Consider the following 25,233-nt stretch of genomic DNA (forward strand, 5'->3'; position numbering starts at 1 on the left):
GTAATGTGACACAGATGAACACCTGAGCAATCCTTTGCTTCTCAATTACCTACACTGTCACAGCCCAGCATCACAAGGAGCAGTCTGTTTGTGTGTGTGTTGTGCTGCAGTGCTGAGGTGTTGAGGGGCTCAGTGGCCAACTGCAGAGCTACTTCAGGGGCCCTCTGGGTCTCTTTACCTCAGACCCGTCTGTCACAGACAACCACCTGCATCCCATGTCTATAGCTCACAAGTGGCTGCGCTCTTCTTAACTCCGCTCACATCAAAGCAGCTCCGCACTTACAATGTACGGCGTCTGGGTCTGGCTGCAGATGTAGCTTACACGCAACAAGAAAAATAACTCACATGCACCGAGGACAGTCATGTTTCTTTAATAGCAACAAGAATGCAAGCTAAAGGAAGTACATAAGGCTACATTCCCTTCCATCGGTCATGATGCAATTTTATGTCACATTATCGAAGGGCGAGTTAGAGGTTCTCTGTTAAACCTAATAATAGCTGACTGGTTTAGCGTTGTGGCTGAGCGGCCTATTTGAAGAGACCAGAGTCGCAGAGGTTTCACAGCATTAAGGAACCATGGAGCTGGAGCTAAGGATGTAGTATTGGCTGAGCTTCTTTGTACAAGCCAGGAACAATGAGAGCCAGCTGAGCCTGGATCTTGAATACCCACGGGAGGACAGTCGGACACTAGCAAACTCATAGGTTTGAAATGGTCCTAAAGAAACTTTTACTTCATCATTTATACTTTTATACCACCCCACAACTATTCCCAGTTTCTTTTATTCCATTGCTACCACAGAGAAATCAAAAAAAAAAAAAAAAAGGAAAAAGGTTTAGAGTTTAAACTGAGCAGTTTTGGCAGAGTTGAGCAAACTTTACTTCCATTGGAAATCATTCACTGAATCTTCAGATATATCTGAGTACTATACTTCTCTCTATTACCTGTCTGTAAATTAAATGAACCCAGGGTGTTATCTCAGTCTGTTCTGCCAAATGGAAATGCATAGTGGTTTACTGTTGAAATTTGGATTGTCAAGTCCATTTTGTAAGGTATACTGTGTTATTCCCTCTCAACAGCCCTACCAATCCAATGATAATATACCTTGTAATGTGACTAAAAAGAGGTATATGTAACTGTAAACTTTGTTGAATTTTGAAATGTTTGGCATGAGTGGTTATCTAGCATCAGCATAGGATCTTTTTCGTATGTACTATGAAGTATGTTGACATGTCTCACCATACGCTGTTGGGCTGACACCAAGCTGTCCCAGTCGCTCTCTGGCGGTACGCTGCTGAGCGGCTGCATTTCATCGGGATGGGCTTTTCCGTGCAGCAGACTGTGCAGGGGCAGCTGTGGTGTGCCATGGGCCTCGGCACTGTCCTCTTTCTCCCAAGACAAGTGCTCCTGACTCATGGCATCATCCCCATCAACCACGGAGGCGAAAGGAGACGTGGCTTGCTTGGAAGACATGACTCTGCTGTGAAGAAAGAAAAGGAGAGTAGAGTCAAGAAAAAGAAATGATCTTACGAGGATCATCAGCAATACATGAAAAGGAATGCTGTTTCCTTGAGTATTTCATATGCGACTGGCGAGTCCATTCAAGTGATTGCTCGTGGCTATAACTGGAATTATAAGTGTTGCACCTGAGCAGATAAAACTGAATGGACTGAATGCTCTACCTGGCTTTTGTCTGTTGTTACTCTGGCCTGTGGAGTTTGGAATAGGCCGTGAGGTCTCTAATCCTTTGTTTAATGCAGATGGATGGCTTGATCTAGGGCTGGAACTGTGCCCGTTTGGGTCCTGGCCCAAACCCCAAGACAGTTAGTCAAGTTAGTCAGGCAGTAGGTCAGCCAGGCAGTGGGACTACCATCCACATTAAAAGTAAAATAAATAAATTTAAAAAAACCCTTACACAGAGATGTAAAACAAGGTTTCTTTTTCCTGTGATGATCATATTTTTATTTTTTATTTTCTAAGCTACCTGAGTAATCTCCTTTATCTCTCATGTTGATTTGTCTTGGTCCTTCAAGCATCTTATCATTTCACTCCAAAGCCTTCAAACAAAGATCAAAACCGGCCCGTCTTCTTTTGTTTCCACTCATCAAATTAGGAAATTTTTTACATTTTGCTGTGACAGTGCTCCCCAAGGCCAACAAATCCTACTTAAGCAGTTTAAATATCAAAAGCTAACAGTGGAGGACTGAATTCACAAATCTGTCACATTTTTCATGAATAATACAGTGAGTTAGAAGAGTGTACTTGACATATAGTATCAGGTGCAAAAGAAACTTGTATTAATTCTAATTTCTTTTCTTTTTTTTTTACCCTTTATAACCCAACTCTTTTTGGTGCAATATTTATAAAACCAATTCTGCTTTTTCTCACAATTAATGAGGCTGCACTCATGCTGTGTGCTACAATGAATGAAATTAAACACTGTGCCAGCAAATCTAATTATGCATTTGGTATTAAATTAAAAAGGGGATAATATGGCCTTCCTACGGATGTGAAGTGGAGAAGGGAGCTGGAGCATATTTAACTCCTAATCCGCTTTTCCCTGAGCTGTTGTTCTGCTTATTTTTCTCAACTACAGGACTTTGACCAATTCAACTAAAATGTAACTATTTAGGGCTCGATCTTATCTAGAGGATGAGTGTATGTCTGTGTGTCGCTGTGTGTGAGAGAGAGAGAGGAAGAAGAAAGACAAATTGGGGGGTGTGGAGGTATGGGTCTGTTTCTATGTGACAAAATGGTCAGGGTACTTCTTGTAATACATTTCATCACTGATCACCATCTGCCCCGTTCTCCTGCTCTATCCACAGGGGTCAGTGTGACAGCACTTTAGTTGCACCCTCAGCTTGCCTGGGGTTTTTTTTTTGGGGGGGGGGGTGGCTCTCAAGGTTGAGGCAGGCTGTGGTGCGATTGTGTCCTTGCACTTTCCGCTGGCAGTTGAACACTGAGAGATAGGCAATGACATCTTCCATTTAAGAAAAGACTTTATGAACAAGATCTTTGGGTCTAATAGTTCTTGGTCTTACGCAAGGAAATCTGTCAAGTGAGGTGTATTGTCCATGTACACACACTGTTGAATTGTTGTTGCCTTTGAATGTTTACAGGCAAGATGATTTGTATAGCGCCTTTGAACAACAAAGTCAACTTGAGGTGCTTTACAAAGTACAAAAAGCAACATTTAAAAGACAACAAGAAGGAAAATACAATAAATTTGTAAAGGATAAAACATAACATAAATTATAATAAAATACAGTGCAAAAATTACTGTGCAATTACAGTTCCATAATAAATAGCAGGAAGGTTTTTAATCTTGATTTAGAATAGTTGGAGGCGACCTGAGACTTTCTGGACATTTATTCTAGATATGTCACACAGAGAAATTAAAGGCAGTGTCACTATGTTTTGTTTAAACACTCAAAACAGTAAGCAGACCTGCAGGGAATTAATGCCAAAGCAGATCAGACATAATTCTACTCTGAATTATTATTCAGAAATGTGCACTGGTATATCCAAATACAACATTCTCTGTGCCTTACCACACTCTTGCTGACTCTCAGTCCCTGACACACAGACTCACTCTCACTCACACACACACACACACACACACACACACACACACACACACACACACACACATATTCACAGATCAGCATGGGCAGTGAAGGCTGACCTAAACAATGGTAGCCAAAGTTAATCTCATGTGTCTCAGCAGCTGTACAAACAAAGCCAGTAAGTCAGGTAGATGTCAGGGCAGACTATGAGGCCCGTGCCTGACTGCATGTCTATCCACCTGTCTGTCAGCCAGTCCCGCTGTCTTTTAGCCTCTGTGCCTGGATGTGTTGCTGAATGTGTCTTTTAGTGGGACTCAGCCCTCAGTGTTAATCAGCCATTAAATTGTTTCCTGTAATTATATCAAATAGAAAGCGATCTCAGAATTGGGCACTGTTAATTGAAAATCAAAAGTCAGAGCAAAGTTCAGAGTATGCATGTAATGGTAAGAGGGGGCAGAAGTGGGGTTTGTGCGTGTGCGTGTGTGTGTGCGTGTGTGGTGAACACGTGTCAAGCACGTAGATTCTTTTTTTAATTTTTTATTCATGCACCCAGAAAGCCCAAGCCTGGAGTGCAACAAGCACCTTGTCCTCAGTGGAGTGTGAGAGTGAAACAAAGCACTACTTTTGTATAACACAGTAAATCAAGGGGTATTATTTTACCACTAAAATATTCAGTCTCTCAGGCACTTTTACTTTGGTCCCCAGCCATCAGTCAAACTGCTGAGGCGTGAGTGAGAGAAGGGGATAGAGGAAGAGAAAAGGAGAGAGGGAGCGATGGAGACTCCGTCCTCCTGTAACATGTGTCTACAGCAATCTTGTTAAAGAATGCAACAGATCTGCGGCAGGCTCAATAACAGTATTTGTCAGCAGGAGTTAATAATTTATTAGCAGTGCTGGGAGGGCTGCGCTCAGGCAGCTAAAGAGTGCGGAGAACCCCCTCTGCCCCACCCCCACCTCTGACAAGCCCCATACAATACTACCTCAATTTATTGAAAGGGAAATGGAGAAGTGAAGCAATAATTCTCTGAAAATATCTGAGGGCAACCATACGGTATTTTATTCCTCATATTCTGAGCAGGGATCACACAGCACTGAGATCTAAAGGGGTTTGTGTGCAATAGATCAGCATAGACACAACAAAGACATTTGATGAGGAGCAAAATACATAGAAGAAATCAGTCGAATGTGGGTGCTACCGATGCATGTAGAATCAGATCATATTTACTTATAGAATAACACTGCTTACAGCCCTGGCCTCCATGCTCTCAAAATAAAATCAGCAAAACAGCCCTGTTTGTACAACTTCAGTGTATTCTGATGCTGTTGAAATAACTTTACTCACATTAATAATTGAATCAGTTTCTTTGGAAAACAAGACCAAAATGTGCTTGTACATACTAAACAGTGAAAATAGGGTGAACTGAAGAGGTAGCTCATAAATCCTTGACTAGCCGCCCTCTCTCATGCTTGATTACACAATAACAATGGACAACTAACAAACCAGAGTAATCAATAAGTGCATGAAACGCTGCCTGCCTGCCTACTTTCTCAAAGACAAAGCCCCAATGACTTTGAAGACGTGAGGCAGAGACGAGGGAGGGTCAGTTAGAAAAGAGAACTGGTCTATATATAGCTGACAATATTGCACACATTTGAAGGATTAAGACTTAAGTTCTCCAGCCGTGGGCTCATGTGGCCTGGAATGCTTTGAGTCATGAATTGTTCCCTGCGATAATGTTTCATCATCGTGCAAAACAACCTCTGCTTAATTGGTGAGTATTAGAGGAGTGTTGTGCACTGCTCATCTTAGGGGTCTTGTGACTGCGGCACCATATGTCCTCAGCTATCCCATTTCCTCTTTCATCATAAAAGGGTCTGACTGACTTTCACCCACTGTATCTGCTCTGTCACACTGTTTACCTTTTATAGACAATGGTGATATGTAACTCCACACCGTCTTCCCCACCACCCTACCCCACCCACATGCCCACTTGTCTCACTGCTGACGTCTTGCACCTTCAAGTTCCAAGAGAGGAGAATATTACACCCTCTTTCTTCACGTTATCAGCCGACAAAAGAGAAAATCATATAAATTATTAACAAAAAGGCAGGGTTTTTTTAAAATGTGGTGGAAAGCAGGTAATGACAGATAAGGGGCTTTAACTTTCCATGTGTAATGCTGTGTACTCATGCATAGCATGCATGCATAAGGTAGGCTCATATTCAAACATATAAACTATAAAAGAATAAAAAATACAATTGCAAGAGATATAGCATATGCTAATTCTTTTAAGTAAAAGTCTATTCAAATTTTGTCGTTAAGAAAATGCCATCTATCACCAGGCATAAAAAAGTAACATTTGGCATAACACTTAAAGAGCCAATTTACTAAGTCACTATGACTGTTCTGTCATTCTGTTAAGAAACAGAGTTTGCTTAATTAAATCAATTTCCAAACAATGGTAACAACCATAGAAATAAGTCGTATCATTGGTAGTAATCTTTTAAAGTGAGGTGGAATTAGATAAAGAAAATAGTTTAGGAGCTGTAATCCGTGTGTGTGTGTGTGTGTGTGTGTGTGTGTGTGTGTGTGTGTGCGTGCCCATATGTGTGTGAGCGAGGGAAAATCATCTGTGTGTTTCCCTTCAGGGGTTCCTCCTGTTCTAACAGGTGTCGTGGTAGGGTTCCTCTGGGTTCTTCACCTGCCATAATGAGATATTACTACCTGACAGCTCCCAGCTGGAGGAGCATTGACACGGAATCCACCGTTTAGCACAATTAAATTATCACCCTCCATTGTGATTGTGCCATGCTGTGCAGCAGCCAGGTTTCTGGATACATAATCAACTCGTAATACGGGCTGTATACTGCACACAGTTAGTCTCTTTTTCACACACACACACACGCACGCACGCACACACACACACACACACACAGAGAGAGAGAGAGAGAGAGAGTATAATTCCTGCAGATTTAAAAACAGGTGAATCAGAAAAACAGATTACTAGAACTATTTTTTTTCTTTTTGTCAGTTTGAGTCAGTGATGCATAAATTGATTTAAATCTCTTAAACCTCAGACGACAAAGTAATTACAGATAATGATATTAAAATATAGTAAATGGTTGGGAAAATACATATTTTCCAACAAGGTAACCTGCTGCACAGTGACTGGAGAGTGGGATAAATGAATTTGTTTAAATTGTTCCTCCATTATTGTTGACCTTCCCCTGCAAAAAGTCAACTCAATTACGGCAGCACTTCATCCTCACTTCACACTCTCTCCTGATGCCTTCTCTATTAGAAACTGCCACAGTTACCACAGCTAAAATCCACACTCAAATGATAGCCACCCAGAGCAAATTAAGCAAGCCACCTGAAGTGCACACTTTACATATTGAGCAGAGCATTGATAATTACTTTGCAGGGTAAATTATTTGCAATAATATGCTACTAGAGGAACTGCCTTGTATCTCACTTTAAACACTTGTGCAGCTGCCATGACAGCATGGTTGGTGTCCTTGCCCCCCACGCAAGGCAAAGGCAGATGCAGGTGTGAGAGTGCTTAAGTGTCCCTGTCTGTCTACTCAGGAAGGGTCGATGAGCACTCACACTCTGAATCCCTCGTTTCCCCCTCCTCCTCTACCTCCTCCTCCCTCTCCTCCTCCTCCTCCTCCTCCTCCTCCTCCTCCTCCTCCTCTGGTCCCCTGTGCCATTGGCCCTTTTCCTGATCCCAGGACACAAGCTCAGAGCTGGATGGCATAACAACCTCTCAGTTCCCCAGGACACACACAAGTTCACTCATGCGTATGCTTTCACAAATGAAGGATGGCCATCCAAAAAATTCACTACTGGCCTTTTTCCTGGACTCGCATCATGCTGTAACAGAAATTATCCACTAGAAGAGGAGCGTACTGGATGTTGTGAGTCAGACTTTTAGAGAAACACAGACACCAGAAGACACTAACAGTAGTAGTGGGACAATAACTTCAGCAGTGTCCTTCACCAGCCAAACCATTTCCCTGTCTGAGAGGGAAAAAAAAATACTGAGACAAGAAAAGCTACTTGTTGTTTTATGCCTTCTTTTTTTTCTTTTACTTTCTCTTTTTCTCTTGGCCTGCTGGGGGATGGAGTTCCCAAAGAGCCCTCTGTTGCTGCTGCTGCACTTAAGCAAACCTCACAGCGAGTCAAGCCATCAACCAACACAACCCTATTTGCTGAGCAACAGTAGAGCTTTGTGGCTTGCCTCATAGTTGACAGTAAGTTATGAGCCCTTTGTGAGCAGGAGAAGGAAAACAGAGATCGGAATTTGGCAGGAACAATAATACAGAATTCTCCTGTTCATGGAACCTGAAATTTTCATGGAAACAATTGAGCATTGTTGAAGGAAAGAAAAGCAACGGTGACAGATGAAATATAGAGTGGGGCCCCCTTTTTGTAAGACAGTAAACAAAGCGCTATTCAGGCCAGGTCCATTCTGTCATTTATAAAGATAACTTCTTCTGTGCACTGGAGAGTTTGCAGCAAATGGCTGCACTTCAACAAATCGAGTGTAACATCTCACACAGTTGCCAGAAAAGTGAGTTGAGGAGCTAGCTTTGGGGTGCCAAACAGAAGTGAAGGGACGCATCCCAAGTTACCAAAGAGATGCACAATAAGTCTATAGGGAGCATAGAAATCTCAACAGAGAGGGGAATTTAAAAAGAAGAAAGCAAGGCCTCTGAGCAAAAAAAATTAAAAAGCAGCACAATCTTAGTCTTTTGTCCAAATACTCAGGGAAAATAGCATTTGAAGGAGCAATTTTGCAGAGAGCAGGAAAAGCATGGGTATTGGTGACTCTGAATGGTTTATGAAAGTGGGGGGTGGGTTATTGTACTGTATGGCAGGGGAACTATGGGCCTCAGCCCTTGGTCTTGCCATCATGAGGTCATCATTGGCAACCCCAGTGCCCAGCAGCACTGGGGTTGGTACAACTGCCGTTGGTTTGGACATCTGGAATGTCGACACACAGTGGCCCACTTTCTCCGTCACTATCCTTGTTCGTTTCTTTTTTTCCTTATGTAGAACGCTTCACAAGTCCTGGTCACCAAATTGACAAATTTGCAGTGTCTACAGAAAAGAAAAGCAGTTTTGTTCCTTTTCATTCTCATCTCATAAATAGATTTCTGTAGCTAGGGGGAAAAATGAGGAAATTACCTTCAACACTGTTGTAATTAAGCTGCTCTATTCTTATTCTACAGGCTGGAGGGACAACAGCTCATTAGCTACAGTTAGACCCACCTCTACTTCTTTAGTGTTTTTTTTCTTTTCTGCTATTCTTTTTCTCTTTCTGAATAAATTAATGGTATTCATTGAGCACTCTCACACAAGGGAAGGCACACAAATGTGTCTCCCCTTGTGACAACTGGACTTCTTTTCCCTCTTTGTCTTTGGGCCCTTGTGTGTTTTTTAAGGACTGTGAGAAGAAGGGCTAGGATAGAATTGGGGAGGGGAGAGAGTAGCCAAGTTTCATGTGACACGTCAATTGGAAAATCAAAACAGGGGTAGTTCATTTGCTCCACCCAGATGAGGCCATCTAGCAGAGCCATGATGAATAGGGGTCAGGCAAGCCACACCTCAAAGATTTATGATTAAGGCTTATTATGTTGGGAAACTGACATTGATTGCTGATTTAAACCACTGAAACCAATTAATTTGCCAGTGCTGAATAGAAAGCTTGGTCAACAGTGTGTGTCATTCTGACAGGTTAGACAGGAAGAAGCCGAGCAAAAGTGAAGGACTAAATGAATGGCTGGCACCCAGCTCTGTTTGGAGGTGGTTAGAAGTTACCATGAGTGATTGACAGCTGATACAGAAAAAACAGAGAGACTGGAGAAAAATGAAATCTGAAGAGCAAAACCAGAAACCCTAGCCACTGATCTGAGTAATTGCCCAAAAATTTGATTCACAGAAGACATGTACAAGCGGCTGTTTTAGCAATGCTAAGATGGTTTCATTCATGGGCCGGCACTGAGAAAACCTGAGTAAATGAATGCGAAACATAGCGCTAATAAAATCAGAGGGCTGACAGACATGGTTGAACAGAGAACTGCGCTGTTTTTCCACTCCAGGATAACAGGCACTGTAGTGGATTAGATGCTGACTGAAACACAAAATGCCTCAGCAGTCTGCTGATAACCATGTGTCTGACCACTCGTACTTTGCTTCAACTCGTCTCTGCATTTGTCCAGAGAAATGCATAAAAAGACGCAGGAGCTACAAGTGATATTCCCTTCCACAATCTATCATCCAAGTGATTTTTGTGCTGAGTTCACAACAAATGCCACATTACGCTCGGTTGCATGTTATTTTTCTCTGTGGTTGTCTGAGGAAGCATGTGTTTACTAATACCTTTTCCTCTGTGTTAGTTTCTCTTTTATTCTTTTGCTGGCTCGCTCAGAAGACACATGCATCATGACAGTGCTTCAAAATGAAATCATTAACTAAATTGCTTTCTTAAAAAGCCACAAGTGTGCGGCAGGATTTGTGTGTGTGTGTGTTTGGCTGTGGGCCATGGGCCTCTGGTTCCCAGGCAGCCTCTGCCTCGGCTCTGTTGTGGTTCCCTGCCACCACACTCATTATGCTCAGCCTCAGCACAGCACGGTGCAGGGCTGCGGCTCGCCTCGCCTCACTCACTGGGCTAGTAGGAAATAATCTGGTAATCTCAAACTACTCCTCTATTTCAGATGGGGCCCCATTCACACAAAGAGACCCTTTGTCCCAAAACATTTATGACCACCCCTTGGATCTCAATCAGGGAATCAATCAAAAACACATTAAACAAATATGGTTTCATACTTGATGTTAAAAACAAGGGAATTTTCTGTAACGCTGATCTACAATTTTATATTCCTGTGGTATCAAACAACAATTCCTGCTGTGACATTTCTTAAATAAAGGGAAAATATCCTCAACAGCTTCAAATATTACGAACATAACGCCAAGACACAATAAAAAATGTATACAATTTGTGAACGCTACCCTCAGCAACACCCCTAGATACATGCACACAGATATTATGTAACAAAAAACAAACAAAGAAAAAAAATCTGAAAACAACTTTCTGGAAACTTTATAAATCCGCCAGAGATAGATTTCAGTAAACAAAGCAAACAGAATGGAAGGCAAACGGAGTGAAGGCCAGACAAATATTTGATAAGGGGATAGAGACTGTAGCTGAACTGCATAACAGGGTAGCTGAGAACCCCACCTACCTACCCACACACACACACACACACACACACACACACACACACACACACACACACACACACACACACACACACACCTACACACCTAACCCTCAACCCCAACTGTCTGCCTGCTCTCCACTGAGCTGAAGGTAGCAGATGTGTCTTTCACAGACTGTAGAGTGTGTAACCAATCTGCAAACAATAGCTGGAACTTGACAAAGGTCGTTGCACTTGCAACACACTCCTTACAGTAAAGGGTAGTCAAATCCCATTGGCCACTTAGGCAAACCATGCCCTTTAGTGCTTTTTTTTTTTTTACTTTACAGACCACTAAGGCATTTAACACTGAACACAAGCAGAGACCATAACTTGTGTATTTTCTGTTAGTGTCTAGGCTCATTAATCAGCCACTATAATGCCATTTGAGCCCCAAAGTAAGCCCCTTAACAAAGTTTAAGACACCTTTTTGACCTCCTGTTAAGCTAACAGTTGGTGTAAACATGTTCAATCCTATTAACCTAATAATATACATAGAACCGGGTAAAGTGCCACATTGCAATGTGCTAAAAGCGCACGCCTAGTCTTAATTACAACAGACAGCCATGAGAGTGAAAAAGATCCAGCACCAGCCATGCTTCTAATACCTGCTACTGTGACCACAGGATGTGGGGCAACAGAGGAGTAACTACATTTCATAAGATACCAGATCAATGATGCTACTGTGTTATTTCTGTTTAAAGATAAGTTATGGATTTTTAATTCAGTGGCTTTAACACATTTATAGGGAAAATTGCTTATGAATAATCCTAACAAAATCTTGACCCCACAGTTACCAGACAGTCTCCTGTGTTTCTTTTCTTGCTAAACATTTATGATGTTTGTGTTTTTATATTTGCATCGTACGTTTCGGAGGGCACTCCCCCATGTGTTTCTTTTTTCTCTAGAGCCACATATTAGATGGCTACAATGTGTCACCATGTCTCACGAATCTTAAAATATAAAAATATCAACCTCTCTTCATCAATTAAGTAGGTCACTCTAAAATCCATATACATTTTATTTGCTTAATTTAATTATGTCTGTTACTTGGTGAATGAAACATGTAGTCTGTATGTTGTACATTACACATATAGCATGATGTAATGTTTTAAAAAGCCAGCCTTTGTGCCCATTTTGTTTGTAGGTCTGTGTATTGGAGATTGCACGGGTTGTACGGTCTATAAACTGTCTTCTGGTGTCAGCAGGGCAGCCGTCCAGCATCAGCCTGGCATATCAGCTATAAATGGCACCTACATCACTACACCACAGGCTAAAAATACAGGAGCAGGGTTTCTTCCGTTTCCCTGTATTCTCAATTGTGTCTGAAACTTTAGCTGAGAAACTATATTAGACTAGCTTTATGTGGAAAAACATATTTTCTAGGTTTGGACCTGTTGAAGAGCAAGTAACAAATCCCAAGTATCTTGACAGCAAAATGCAAAAAATTATAGCATGAGAGACCTTTTTCTCTTTGCTTGCGAGCCAAGAAAGCTCTCTAAAAGCTATCAAAAGTTTCAAAATTTCCCACATCCCCCTCCTGTGGGTGTGCCTGTAAAGTGCTTCACTCCCCTCTCTTGAAAAGCTCTAAGGGATTGCATCATGGGACGGGGTGTAAGACGATGGTAGCAACATACTGTAACATGGGGGAAATACCTCATGTTGGTTGATTCATAAACACCTTGTGCACTGGCTGGCTGACCACTCAGACTGGTCTTTGCTGTGCTGGTTGTAATGGTAGAGCTGACTGTGCCCAGTGCCAAGTCCCTTCCCTGGTGTGAGTGTTGTTTAGGGGCACACACACACACACACACACACACACACACACAAACACACACACACTGAGTCCCAGAGTCACAGAGATTATAGCATGGCTTTGTTTTAATTGAGTCTCAGCCTTTGTGGTGTCTGTTATCTCTAACTAATAGCATACATTGGCCCTCTCTCATTATCAGAGTGGGTCTTTATCAGAGACCCTTGTTTGATACAGTTAGAGTTGATGCATTATGAACCACACACCAAGAGTCAGCAGTGATCTGCATATTCAATAACTTCCGTAATTATATGCGCAATTCATCAGATGGGATGTGATTGCAGGGGAAGTGGAATAGAGTGGAATAGAGAGGAGCAGAGAGGTCTGATTCCTGGAGGACTAAAGTCTAATCACAAAACTAACATGATAATTGAAATCTAAATTGAAAGGCTTAGCTCTCAGGGAGAGTATGTCAGACATGAGTGTAGAGGCGCTTCTGAGAGTGAGTGAAAGAGAAGTAGAGAAAGCGCGGCAGGAAAAATAAGATTCTAAGTGTGCATATAGTACAGAAGCCACTAACAATAAACACAAGAAGAAATAGGGGTGCTTCACAACAGTATTATAACAAGCTCCAAAAAATGTCTCTGTCAGGAGGTAAAATTCAATGGAGGTGAAAGCTTTGAACAGCACCCTGGGAAGCTGTGTGGACGTTTACAAAATAATAATAATAAGGGAATTTGAATAGATTTTTAAATTTTTCAGTCACTTTTAAATTCACATATGAAATTGTTATCACTTCATCTGTGTTACCATATAGTTTCTTAAATACTCATCTATTGCTGGTCACTTTTTTTGTGTTGTCATTACTGTAAAGTGGTTAAGAGTAGTCAACAGTTTTCTCTTAACTGCACTTACTTTCAATTTGAATTTCAGTATGATTAACTAATAAATTCAATTCAATATGAGTTTATGTTTACACTCTCTAACTGACATTGTGCTTTTTAATGTTGTTTCTTTATTTGTGTAACTCTTTACACTGAGGAAAAGTGTTAAAAAAAATCCAGGGAAAGTATTTATCTTGTTTTCCTCAACACACTCATAGCCCGGTCCTGGAGAGTGTGCGTCAGTGGGCAGTTCAATAATTGCTCAATATTCCACACTGTCACCATCATCCCTCTTTGCTTGAGTAGACTGTACTATGTGGCCTTTAAATTCCTGTTTTCAAAAGGTGACTGAAGTAATTGCTTGACAACAACTGTGTGAAAAGGGAAATGTTCTCTGCATTGAACAGAATGGTCCTCACCTACATTGGAGTGTTTAATCACTTTAGCTGTTCATTTATCCTTTTACACTGAAATACTTCACAGAAATTACAGAAATTCAAATACAGGAAAAAAAATGGCTAAGATGTTTGCTTTTGGTTTTGGAGGTATTATTTCCTTTCACACTGGAATATTAGTGTTTTATTTTTCCAAACACATTCTGTGGAGGTATGCACAATCATATAAACAATTTTCTTTTCAGACGCACCTGATCAGAGGAAGTATTCTGTCGGGGGATTGCACTGAAATAAAACTGTCCTCCATTTCACCTCAAAGGCTGTGCTGTCTTCACATTCGCTTCTCATGTCTTACTCATTGTAAACCCAACCCAGTGGAGGAACTGAGAAAAAGAGAGGATGCAGAAAAGTCCTCTCTCCCATTCCCCTCTCCTCCCCCTTTCTCCGCTGTCCCTCCCGACCACAGGATTCATATTCATCCCTCAATAACGTTTAATTAGTAATGCCAAATTCATTAACCTGTACTGCTGTTACGCTGGCCTCAGCCATAAATTAGCTTAATGTGAGCAGACGTATTGCAGCTGTAATAAGGGACATAAAACTCAAAGAGAAACACATACTGTTCCTCCATAGTCATGGATCATTATAACTCAACAGGGTTTTAGAGCAGGAGCGTTCCCTTTCAGAGTAGCAGTTCTTTAGCAGCTCTTAACTATAAGCCCATCAAACACGTTTCTTGTGATTCCTTAGAAACTTGTTTTAATGCTGGTTGAAATAAAAACAATGTCATGGAAATGCATTACTCATGACAACCGTTACTTGTATCACCACTTCTCTCATGCTTTCATTCAAATACTGAGATTATAATATCATTGAATGTTTAATGGAAATGACAAATACAAAAGAAGCTGAAAAAATGCTCTTATGCAGCTGTCAGTTGTGTCAGTAAAAGAGATGCAGGAAAGAATTCAAACTGCTTCTGACAGCTCTATCTAATTGCTAATTGGTCCAACTCTTTGGCATCTTGTTTGTGCTTATTCAATTATTATAATTATTAAATTATTTATATATATATATATATATATAAACGCACATAATCTCCATGAAACAAACTTCTATTGTAAAAGCGTAGGACGACTTTCACTGTCCTAGGATTACACGTTGACCTTTCTGCCCCTCTATCCCCCAGTGAGCTCGCCTAACAACTCGCACCAAAGAGCCTATTAGGCCTGGATCCTACTTTGTTGTTAAAAAGGGTCTTGTCCTTTCAGAACACTCACTTCCTTGCTTTCTGTTTTTTCAAGCATAGGTGGTGGAGGAACACAAGTTCATTGTTCCCGTGCAGATGGAAGTTGGAGTTACCAGGGTAACAGCTCTAATCCTTTTTTTTTTTTACCACTTTTTTCATATTAACAGCCTATCAAGTGCTACCTTTTAAGTCACAGGCAGGAGTGCTCACTCACTTTTAATTAGCTACGATTCTGTTTGCCAGGAGACAGCATGATGAGCTAATCGAAATTTACGAAATAATGACGTACTGCAAGCAGCTACTTCTTTCTGCTGAGGCCTGCTCCAAGAATAACAATAATGACGATATTATCTGGGATTGCACTTTAAAACACTGCCGTGCCAACAAAACAGAGGACATGATTGTTCTGGTGTTTTTCATACAATCAACAACCCATTGTTGATGACTTGAGAACTAAGGGAGCAAAGAATGGGTGCCATAATGATTGGTCTGTGCTGCCATGAAGATCCTGTACAAAGTGTCCACAGAGGAAAGACCTCGATAGACTACTGATTTGCTTGTTAGGGCTGTGGATGAAGACAACTGTCTGGCTTTGAAAAAAAAAAAAAAAGTCCTTTTTTGCTTTTTGTCTGTCTTGCCGCTCAAATAACCCCCAAGCCGTATTAGAGAAGAACCATTCATATGGTGAAAGGCTGGGAGTCACACAGACTCATGTAAAGGGGCCACATAGTTGCTGGAGAGAATGGCCATTTATATAACCTCCCTGCATCTCAGACAAAAATATAACTGATTTCTAGCAGACGATAATAAAAGGTGTGCTTGTAATCTATAAGGTGACAAGGTGTTCCAGAAATAATAATGTATTTATATTTGACCAGTGCTTCTATATGTGGATAGGAAAAGTCAGTTTAGTTCACTACTCATGTATGTCAACTGAGCTTTATCTAACATGCCAAGATGACTCAATTAGATAATTGCATATCTATGCTCCAAAACTAACTGCATTACAAATGCAGCTCAGCCATTTGGAAATTAAAATATCCCTGAGAGTAGATTATGATAAATAGAGGTTGAAAATAAAATATTTTGTCAAAAAGTTCCACATCTAAACTTACTGGGTGAGAGCTCAGCGGGGTTGTACAAACACGGTGCTGCACCTATTAGCTGTGCTCCATTGTGAAGGAGTGAGAGAGACAGAGCAGGAGGGCAGGAGGAATGCTAAGTGGGCCCCTTAGCCTAGTCAACCTTCAGTGGGTTTCATTTATCTTCATCTTGTTAGACTAAATTAATTAACAATCTCAATGTTACACACTTTCTCCTTTCATTACATCAAATAATGGCAGAAATGGAGGGGGAGGTCCTGCCCACTGGGAGTAGACAGAGACTGAAGACATCTCTCTCTCTCTCTCTCTCTCTCTTTACTTATCTCTCTCCCTCTCTGTATACACATCTCTGTATTCTGTCTCTCTTCCTTCCCCTTTCTCTCTCACTCTCACTCTCACTCTCATTTTCTCAGTCTCTTTGACTACACACACAAAAACCTGTTAAACGTCTTCCATAAACATATGAAAAATTGATCTAAACTGAAAACACATCTTCTCTTCAACAAAGAGGCTTACAATAACACAAGCATTAATAGTTGTCTATTAAAGACGCTGTGCACATTGTATCCTGTAGTTCAGAGAACTTTTGCATTAGTTTTAGAAACACTGGGAATTTTAAACAGACTGGCATTATTATTAGGAGACAGTACAAAGTCTTTGACTTGTACGTAAAATATGAAGTTTAGACTTTTTCCCCAACACATCTGAAGAGTTTGATGTATTTTTCACGATGGCCATGTCTCAGGTGCTATTAGGAAGCACTTTTACAGCTATTAAAGCTCACAGTATGTATGACTCAAAACCAAACTCATGACTCATTACAATAATGAAAAACCCATCCGGTGTGCTACTGAGATACGACGTATAGTATAAAAAAGTCAATAACATCTGCACACTGGAGGAGAAATGTAAGAGCATGTTCAGAAAGCCCCCTTTGACCTAATTCAGTTGCTTGAGAAAAGATACTGGGATTCTTCACTGGAGGAATGTCTAACTGCCACATCCATCCAACCCCTGTTTCTATCCTTTTCTCCCCTTTCACCCCTACCCCCACTCCACAGCCCACTCCAGGACAAGTCTTATCCAAGCAAAAGGGCTAACCCTGAAGCAAAGCCTGCCTTTAATCTTGGCCTGATTGTTGAGGCCTCCAATCTCCAGCCAGTGTGCGTGATATCTTTCTACTGGCACTTCTCCTTTAATTAAAACAGACATTGACAGAAGGATGTGGATCAGCAGCGCAATAATGTGTTTACTTTGAATAATCACAGTGTTTTCTCACAGCTCCGAGAACAAAGGGAAATTGCTGAGAAACAGCCAAGGTCAGGGGTCATGTTTCTTTTTTCTCTCTCTTCTTTTTTACATGTGGGATTGGACGTAAAAAATATCCATGGTGAATCTGAGCTATGCCTCCGCCAGCCGCCTTAACTATCCCGCCCCACTTCAACATACAGGATACAGCACATCTTTATTACGGTTAGTTATCCACCAAACTGGTTTCGACAGGTGGTGAGAGTTAAACACTGTCATCCACTTTGTAGCCTTACTCCAAAGAAAGCGGAAATGAGTGTAGGCAGTGCACTCTCAAAAATGTAACATGCTATATGCCTGAATAACTCCTGTCAAACCACTGCAGAGATACCACGCCAAATAAATTGGTGCCATGCCATGAAAGATAAAGCAGATACTGTACATTTTTGCATTATATGTTTTACCTGTTAGCTGCAGAAGACAGTAAGTATATGAATTATATATAATTATATAACTATATATAATTCATATGTAAGTAATAAATGCTTTTTTCAATTTATTATAATTGAAATGAAAAGTTTCAGTTAATAGCCAGATATGCCTTTGTGAAAAAGTCCTTGTGCATATAATTTACACAATATAATTCTGCAGGATTAACTTTGGCCGAAATGTCAATTCTATCAGAAGTCAACTCTCTTTTTTCTTGAACTTTTATAATGTGGACCTCAATCATCTTTTTAATACAATTTTAAATGATTGGATTCTAAAGATAAATAAAATAAATTTAAATGCATGAGAGATTTTCCTATTGAGTTCCTCCATTACACTTTGACTTGTGAGAGTAATGGTATCAAATTGTCCTTTCTTTTTAAAATGCCCCCAACAGTTCTGAGAGAAAAAAAAATGCTGTTAATTTAATCAAATAAGTGACCTTTTGAAAAAGAAATCAAAGAGGATTCATTAGCTTTAGTAAAGTTTGGCTGACAGCAGCTTTGAAAGGCAGATGCTGCTGCTGTGGCTTCTAATGAGCCAACCCTAATTAGGGAGCAACACTGGAGCCTAGAGAAGGTGGTTGACTAGGAAAGGAGCCAATGGTAAATACGCTCTCTTATTTACTTCCTCTGTGTGTAATGACAGCACAAATTTTTAATTAGAATCACAGGAAGGGCAAAGACAAAAAATGTAAATCTTTATGTTAGGCTGAATACAAACACAGAACACAACAGGAAACAACAGCACATCACAGGACCGATATGCCAGCTACTGTCTTGCCCCTGCATCACTGATTAGGGAGGTTAGTAAGGGAGGGCAGATGGGGAGAGTGGTCTGAGAAAAGCATGCAGTGCAAAGACACAGAAAGCCTGATCTGCAGATCCTTAAAGCTGTGAAAGGGAGAAGAAGGAAACAAAGGGGAACAGCTCATCTACATCTGTGTCTGTGTCCCTCAAGTTGTTGACGTGTGCTTTCAGTCTGACTGGAGGATATCAGGGTGAGCATGCCAGTCAGTCACATACTACATGAACACAACCGAAACACACAGCTTGGGTAAATATGTTAGAATCCATGTTTGACATTGTTCAAATATACAGACGCACACACAAACGTGCACGCACACACAGGACAAAGTCTAAAGCTAACAATGTGTCAGAAAGTTTAACCCCTGTTAGCCCGCTACCACCCCTGCCCAACCTATGATCCTAAATGGCAACAACAGAAATGTAACTAACCTCAGTAAAAAGCTGCTACGTAGAAAGCCCTCCATGTCAGCGTGTGGGGTTCTGGCAGGAAAAATCACAAAGAACCATTTTCACTATGAAACGAGTGATAATCAAGAAGAAGAACAAGGAGAAAAGGGAGAAAGGAGGGAAAGGAGAAAGAAGGAGGAAAAGAAAAAGAAAAACACAGAGCATACATCGTCCTCCTATAATAAGGCATGTCTTTAATTAAAGCAGAAATATGGCTACGAACCCATCCTCTTTTTTTATGAACTGACATCATTAATTATACCTCTTTCCATCGAGGGAGTGGATTTGCATACAACATCGGTTTGCACTGAAAGCCTGATGATATGTTTGCATCAAATAAACTCTGCCTACTGATCTCTATACAGTCTTTTTCCACGGCTGTGTGCAGATATATACATGTACATCCAGCACTGTAACCACAGATCCCAGAGCAGCCCCAGTCTGTTCAGAGTAGCCAACGGTGGTCCAGCTGCAGCCCATGTGTGGCGAGGGTGCTGTGGCTTCTGGGAGCCCAGCCGCAGGGGACCCAAGCTGGGACTCACAGTGCCAATGAGGCAAAAGGATGTGGTCATGATGTCACCACTTGCAGGGGTCGTTCAGAAGCCTTACCCACAAAATAGTGGAGACACATGGCTAAAAATTACTTACAACAGGTTTCCATTAACCGATGTTATTGGTCTGTATACTATACACTTTTATTGTGTTAAGACTGGTTGGAAATTGATTAGTACTTCCATGTGCTTTGTTTTAAGTGGTAAAAACAAGCAGCAACTCTAGAGAACAGACTTTTGTCAGTGGTTGAAATTTAAATATCTCAGATCTCACAACTAGCCTTATAAAGATATTCAGCCAGTGTAATATATTTTCAGTATTCTTACAAGTAATTTCACTTCAGCATTTCATCTCTCCACCGTCCTTTTATTCAATTTCATAACTTTTAAATTCGACAGCTATAAAGTCCATGGATCAAAATTCCTGCTGTGAAAATCACTACTTTTTAACACCAATGGAAAGAAAAATACTCTTTTCTGAACTTCTTCTGTTGTAACACTCCTTCATGCACAGCATCGTGAATAACACAAAACACAACAGCAAATGACATCTCAGCCCTTAAACACCTTAAGTTTTAGTGACATGGGTGTAATTTGGCATTTTCTCCCCTTGCTCTCTTGGCTTATGAGACAAAGCCTCTGAGAGAATGGAAAGAATGAGCTGGGCCCAAGGACACTGTGCCTTTCAGTCTGGCCAGCACTTAGCGAGGCAGTGAATCCACAAGGCCCAGAGGGCTCAGCCGAGACTTTTCTCACAATAAGGTGTCTGGGGAGGCGGGAGTGGCATAGCCAGGGGCGCTGCAGCTCTGCTCTTTTCTCCACTCAGCTGGGCCCAGCGCACATAATACCATCCCCACGCCACAGCACACCAAGCCAGTGACAACGTGAGAAAACAACCGTCAAACAGTGCAGAGCAGATCAAGCGTGTCTCCTCACTTCTCTGAGTGCAAAAAGCACACATACTCTACGTCAGGCGCACACAAACTAAAACAATCCACAACACAAATGTAAGTTCACTCTGAACTTATAGTACATGTAACCACATTCTAGTACATATTTACATACTGCAAACCTCTGATCAGGAATTAAGGGAATAGAAACAGTCTCGGGTTTGATGCAGAAGCAAATGTATATATAACCAGTAATAGGATGAGCAGAGCACTCTTCATTATCATGTGAATGTGTGTTTATTTTACTGGCACCTGAACGCTTCAGCGGGCTAAAACAGTTAAGTAGCAGGAGAGAAAATGAACTAGATTAGGCCATGCTATGTTTCTATCTTTATCTTTGGTCGTATTCCATAACCCTTGGTCTTTCACTCTCTGTGTGCTTGTGTTTCCTCAGCTGTGCCTGCTGTCTACAGTCCCATTGTGGTCAGAAACAACTGAACTTAGCCTATGGAAGCAGCGGTGCAGTTTGGAGAGCAAATGACCAAACTCAGGGAAAAAGTGACTGAGGCACATTGTATTTGCTCTTCTACGAACACAAAAACAAAAATGTCTTTAAATTAAGGTTAGGCCACAATTCAAGGGCAGGCTTTTCGGTGAAGGGGGGGAGGGAGGAGAAACATCACTAAGTTGGCCTGGACCAGTCTGAGCAGCACGGCAGCCCTTTCGAAGAATGAGCCTCTGCCAAAAGCTGCCTCTGCCTAACCAAGTCTCCCACCATCTGCAACAAATGTGCTCTATTAAAGCAGTACCATATGGACAACAAGCTAGCTATTAACACGGCTTCAGCACATCCCCTTAACCTAGCCCAGATTTCAAACTTCCAGTCAAATTGACTGCTGATTTAATGCACCGCCAGCAGCCATGTGGGTCTTGGCACGAGACGGCACTCTCAGCCTTCAGTCATTAACAGGCTCACGTAGTGCGCAGCACACAGTGAGACATAGAAGTTAGCTACACAGATCCTACCAGTAACTACATCCCAGGTTACTTGGTGTATCTCTTAAACAAACCCATATGAGAAAAAGTAGCAATATCCAAAGAGGAGGATACAGAGAGCAACAGTCTGTGCTGATCCAACTCCAACTTTCTTAAGACAAATAAACCCAGGCTCAAAACAGTCTATTGTACTGAGTGGAAACAAGCTTATGAAGTACATCTACCCACAGAGCTGCTGCAGTGGCAGCCTAACTGGTGGCTTATGTCTCAGTTCTTCCACAGTGATGGAGAGTGCATTTGCTCCCTCTGCATGGATCCAAAATGGCAGTGATTAACCCTGCAGGGTGTGAGGGGGGGACACTTTAATCCCTGTGGGCCGGGCGGCCATGTTGACGCCTCTCCCCTCTCTGAGTCATGTGGGGACCCACCCACTGCTCACAAAGCTATGCTCTCTTCTCCTCGTCCATGACGCCACGGCTATGAGCCCTCTGCTCTACGACCCAGAGACAACACACACACACACACACACACACACACACACACACACACACCAAATCAATTACAGTTCTGCGGTTTTAACCCGACTCCAAAGTTCAGTAAATTTTGTTTGTTTATTTTTTCTCCTCCTGTCTCAGCTGCTTAGATACTGTACATAATTAGTGTGGAAATTCATTTCTTCTCTGTGTATGTATAATGTATACAGTGCAGTGGACTAACAGAGACTTAGTCTTGGCAAAATTCAGAATACAGTTTATTTTTATTTTGCAGTTTGATTTCAGCCTTTGTAATTATTAACCAATTTTGTTTTCCATGATAACAATGTCACCATCACACCAGGTCAGTGCCAGTTTTTATAACAAACATTTTATTACAAAATTTACACTACTAAAATATCTTGTCTTATTTTCAAGCTCAGTTTGTAATTGTAAAGATCATTATTACTATCATTATTATTATTATTATTATTACTATTAATCACATTGGATCTTTAGAAGCTTGATTTTTATTTTTAAATGACATTGTATGTAAGAGGCAGTTATAAGTTTTTAACTCTTGTACATGAAACTAAAGATCATTGTTCCACAACATCTCCGCCAGTAGTGTCCCTATGCAAATTGAAGTGATAAGCTAAAGACTGGCTGATGACAGTCTAATTAAATAAGCCTTTCAAAGCTCTCAGTGGAGCAGTGGGATGTGTGAAAAGGTACTGTTGGTTCGAGAAGAGGGAGATCCAGGGAGGAAAAAAAGCTGTCCAAGCACTCCCAACATCCCAACAGACAGCTTTACGCCAACTCAACACCCACTCACATGAAATATGGCGATACCTGGTCCAGACATATATGCATATACACCTACAGTGTAGCGCACACCCACGCACACACCTTATGTTACCTTTACTAATGGCAGTGGTGTCCCATTGACCCCCCCATCCACACACACACACACACACATACACATACACACATACATACACATATCTCAGTCAGAGCTGCCAGATGAGTAGTGAATTAATTTGTGTGAGCCACTCCAGCATTAGGAAGGTGTGTTGAAAGGTGTCTGCTCATGTTTCAAATTAAACGCGCTGCTGGTCAGCATTAGCACCTCGCCACCCGTCGGCAACTGACACTTAGGGGGTGGGGGATGGGGAGGAAGGAGGGAGCCCATCCGCCGTTCACACTGGAATAATTAGAACATGTCAGGAAGAATTAATTTCCTCATTTTTCAAAAGGATACACAGAAATTACCATGTTATTATATGACAGGGTCCCTGGGAGGATTGGATTAAATTTGATTTCTTGCGCAGCCCACACAACAAATTAAAGTCATAAATAAGATGGAAAGAAGCGGGGCACAGAGCATATGTTTATGGCAATGAGTGAAGCCAAGGGACCAGAAACAACCATCTTCATTTCATTTTATTTAAATCAGGCCGACACCGTGTGTCTGAATGACAGCAGTTGCTAATGGGCCGAGATTAGAGGCTCCTTGATATTAACACAGAGATCCAACAACTCCAACTAAAAAGCAAAGGAGCGTACAGTGTGTATGCTACTAGATGAGCCTATTCTGCACAGAGTGACCGGCTACCGCTTCATCTAGGTCTTATCACAACAAAACGTTCTGAACTACTTTGTTAACTGATTTCCGACTTTACATTCAGCTTTTATTTTAACTAACACAACACAGAGGTAGTACAGAGTGTAATGCTCATCAGTCTGTTTAAGAGTTGTAGGTAACAACATTTACCCCTGTCCGAGTCAGTCAAACCCTCCATTAGTTTTGGAGTCACCAGAAAATTAATGTCCGATTAATGGCTGTCATTTGTCCATCAGCACGACAATGAGTGTCATGCTGATGGACAAATGACACAAATGCCAAGTTTAGAAGCAATGGCATTTGCAAATTGACATTTGTATTAAAAACAGATTCCTTAATGTTCTATGAAGAGAGAATAAAAGGCCAAAAAAGGAGAAAAACAAATTGAATCTTCCATTTAGGATGAGATAGATCCCAGTTCAAAGAGAATATTGAACTGCCGCCATCTAGCAACACAATACTGGACACCATCTCTTTTCTTGGGGCGTAGATTAGACTTGTTAGCTTACCATTACAATTTAATACTGGCTTGCCTGGGTTGTCTGAGTTTTTCAACTCTTTCAAAATGGGCTGTCATTAGAGCCGAGCACTCCCCTGGGCACCACAAACTTTAAATAATTTGTGAATCAATTAACTGGCTACTCTCAACGCAACAGGGATTTCACACTCCAGGGTCGTGGTGCATTATCAGTTAAAGACGATTCATGGCGTTTTGGGAGAAAAGTTCATGGTTGAAATCATTAATTCATTTTACCGGACTTTTAGTTATGCATTACTTTCCACAGCTGGTGTAGCAAGAAGATTAATGGCATGTTCTTTGGTCTTGTTTTCTGCTGTATATAGCTACTAGGTGAAACGCTGTCCTGCAGTACTAAGGAAGATACCTTGAGAAGCAGGACAGCAGCCAAATCCATATTAGGTTTTTATTCTTATGAGGATGAAAAAGTCCATCAAACCTTCAGAAAATAATTAAAAATAATAATGATAATAATGATAATAATTAATAGTAATAAACTCAGCGGTTACGTCCTTTTCATGTGGTTTAATATAGACCATACTTCATCACCAACTGTAAAGAGAGCTCAGACAACACCCAACCTCAACAAATTAGTTAAAGCACAGTTAAAGCATATTTTAGTTTAAGCACTTCAAAATGAGGTCATTCATGAGTAATACAGAGAGCAAGCTATTAATTGAATGCAGACTTTAGGAAGATGGATAAAGTTCAGGAGGGTTTCCCACATTCTTGCCAGGTAATGAAATATGCAACAATTAGTTTTCCAAATTCACACTGGGATCCTCTGAAGTAATTGAGGCTGATGAAATTAAAATATTTGTAAGGCGGTCGAGCGGTCTCTGTTCAGAAACATTTTGACCATAATCACTGCAGGGTCAGCGGACTGAAGAGGCCCATTTGATAAATAATAGATGAGGAATAACCATTCAAAGGTTATTCATTTTCATTTTATGGTGAGGTGCAATTTATTTAATT

At 41.1% G+C, this 25,233-nt stretch overlaps 1 protein-coding gene across 7 annotated transcripts in view; it reads right to left on the reverse strand.

Moving 5' to 3' along the window:
* sox6 (SRY-box transcription factor 6) overlaps positions 1-25,233 on the reverse strand; it is a 134,872-nt gene that overhangs the window by 86,845 nt on the left and 22,794 nt on the right. For 5 of the 7 annotated variants that reach the window (XM_023405537.2, XM_087173759.1, XM_087173763.1 and 2 more), the window contains exons 3-4: positions 19,190-19,240; positions 1,238-1,478 (exon numbers count right to left, since the gene is read on the reverse strand). In XM_023405537.2, coding sequence (XP_023261305.1) covers positions 1,238-1,478; positions 19,190-19,224 — 276 coding nt within the window. In that variant the 5' untranslated portion in view covers positions 19,225-19,240. The remainder of the gene's footprint in view (positions 1-1,237; positions 1,479-19,189; positions 19,241-25,233) is intronic. The other 2 variants (XM_087173761.1, XM_087173762.1) reach the window with 1 other exon arrangement.

Source organism: Seriola lalandi, unplaced genomic scaffold (genome assembly GCF_002814215.2).
Source record: "Seriola lalandi dorsalis isolate HSWRI2012SDOR001 ecotype SW California unplaced genomic scaffold, Sedor1 jcf7180002054278, whole genome shotgun sequence".
NCBI lineage: Eukaryota > Metazoa > Chordata > Actinopteri > Carangiformes > Carangidae > Seriola > Seriola lalandi.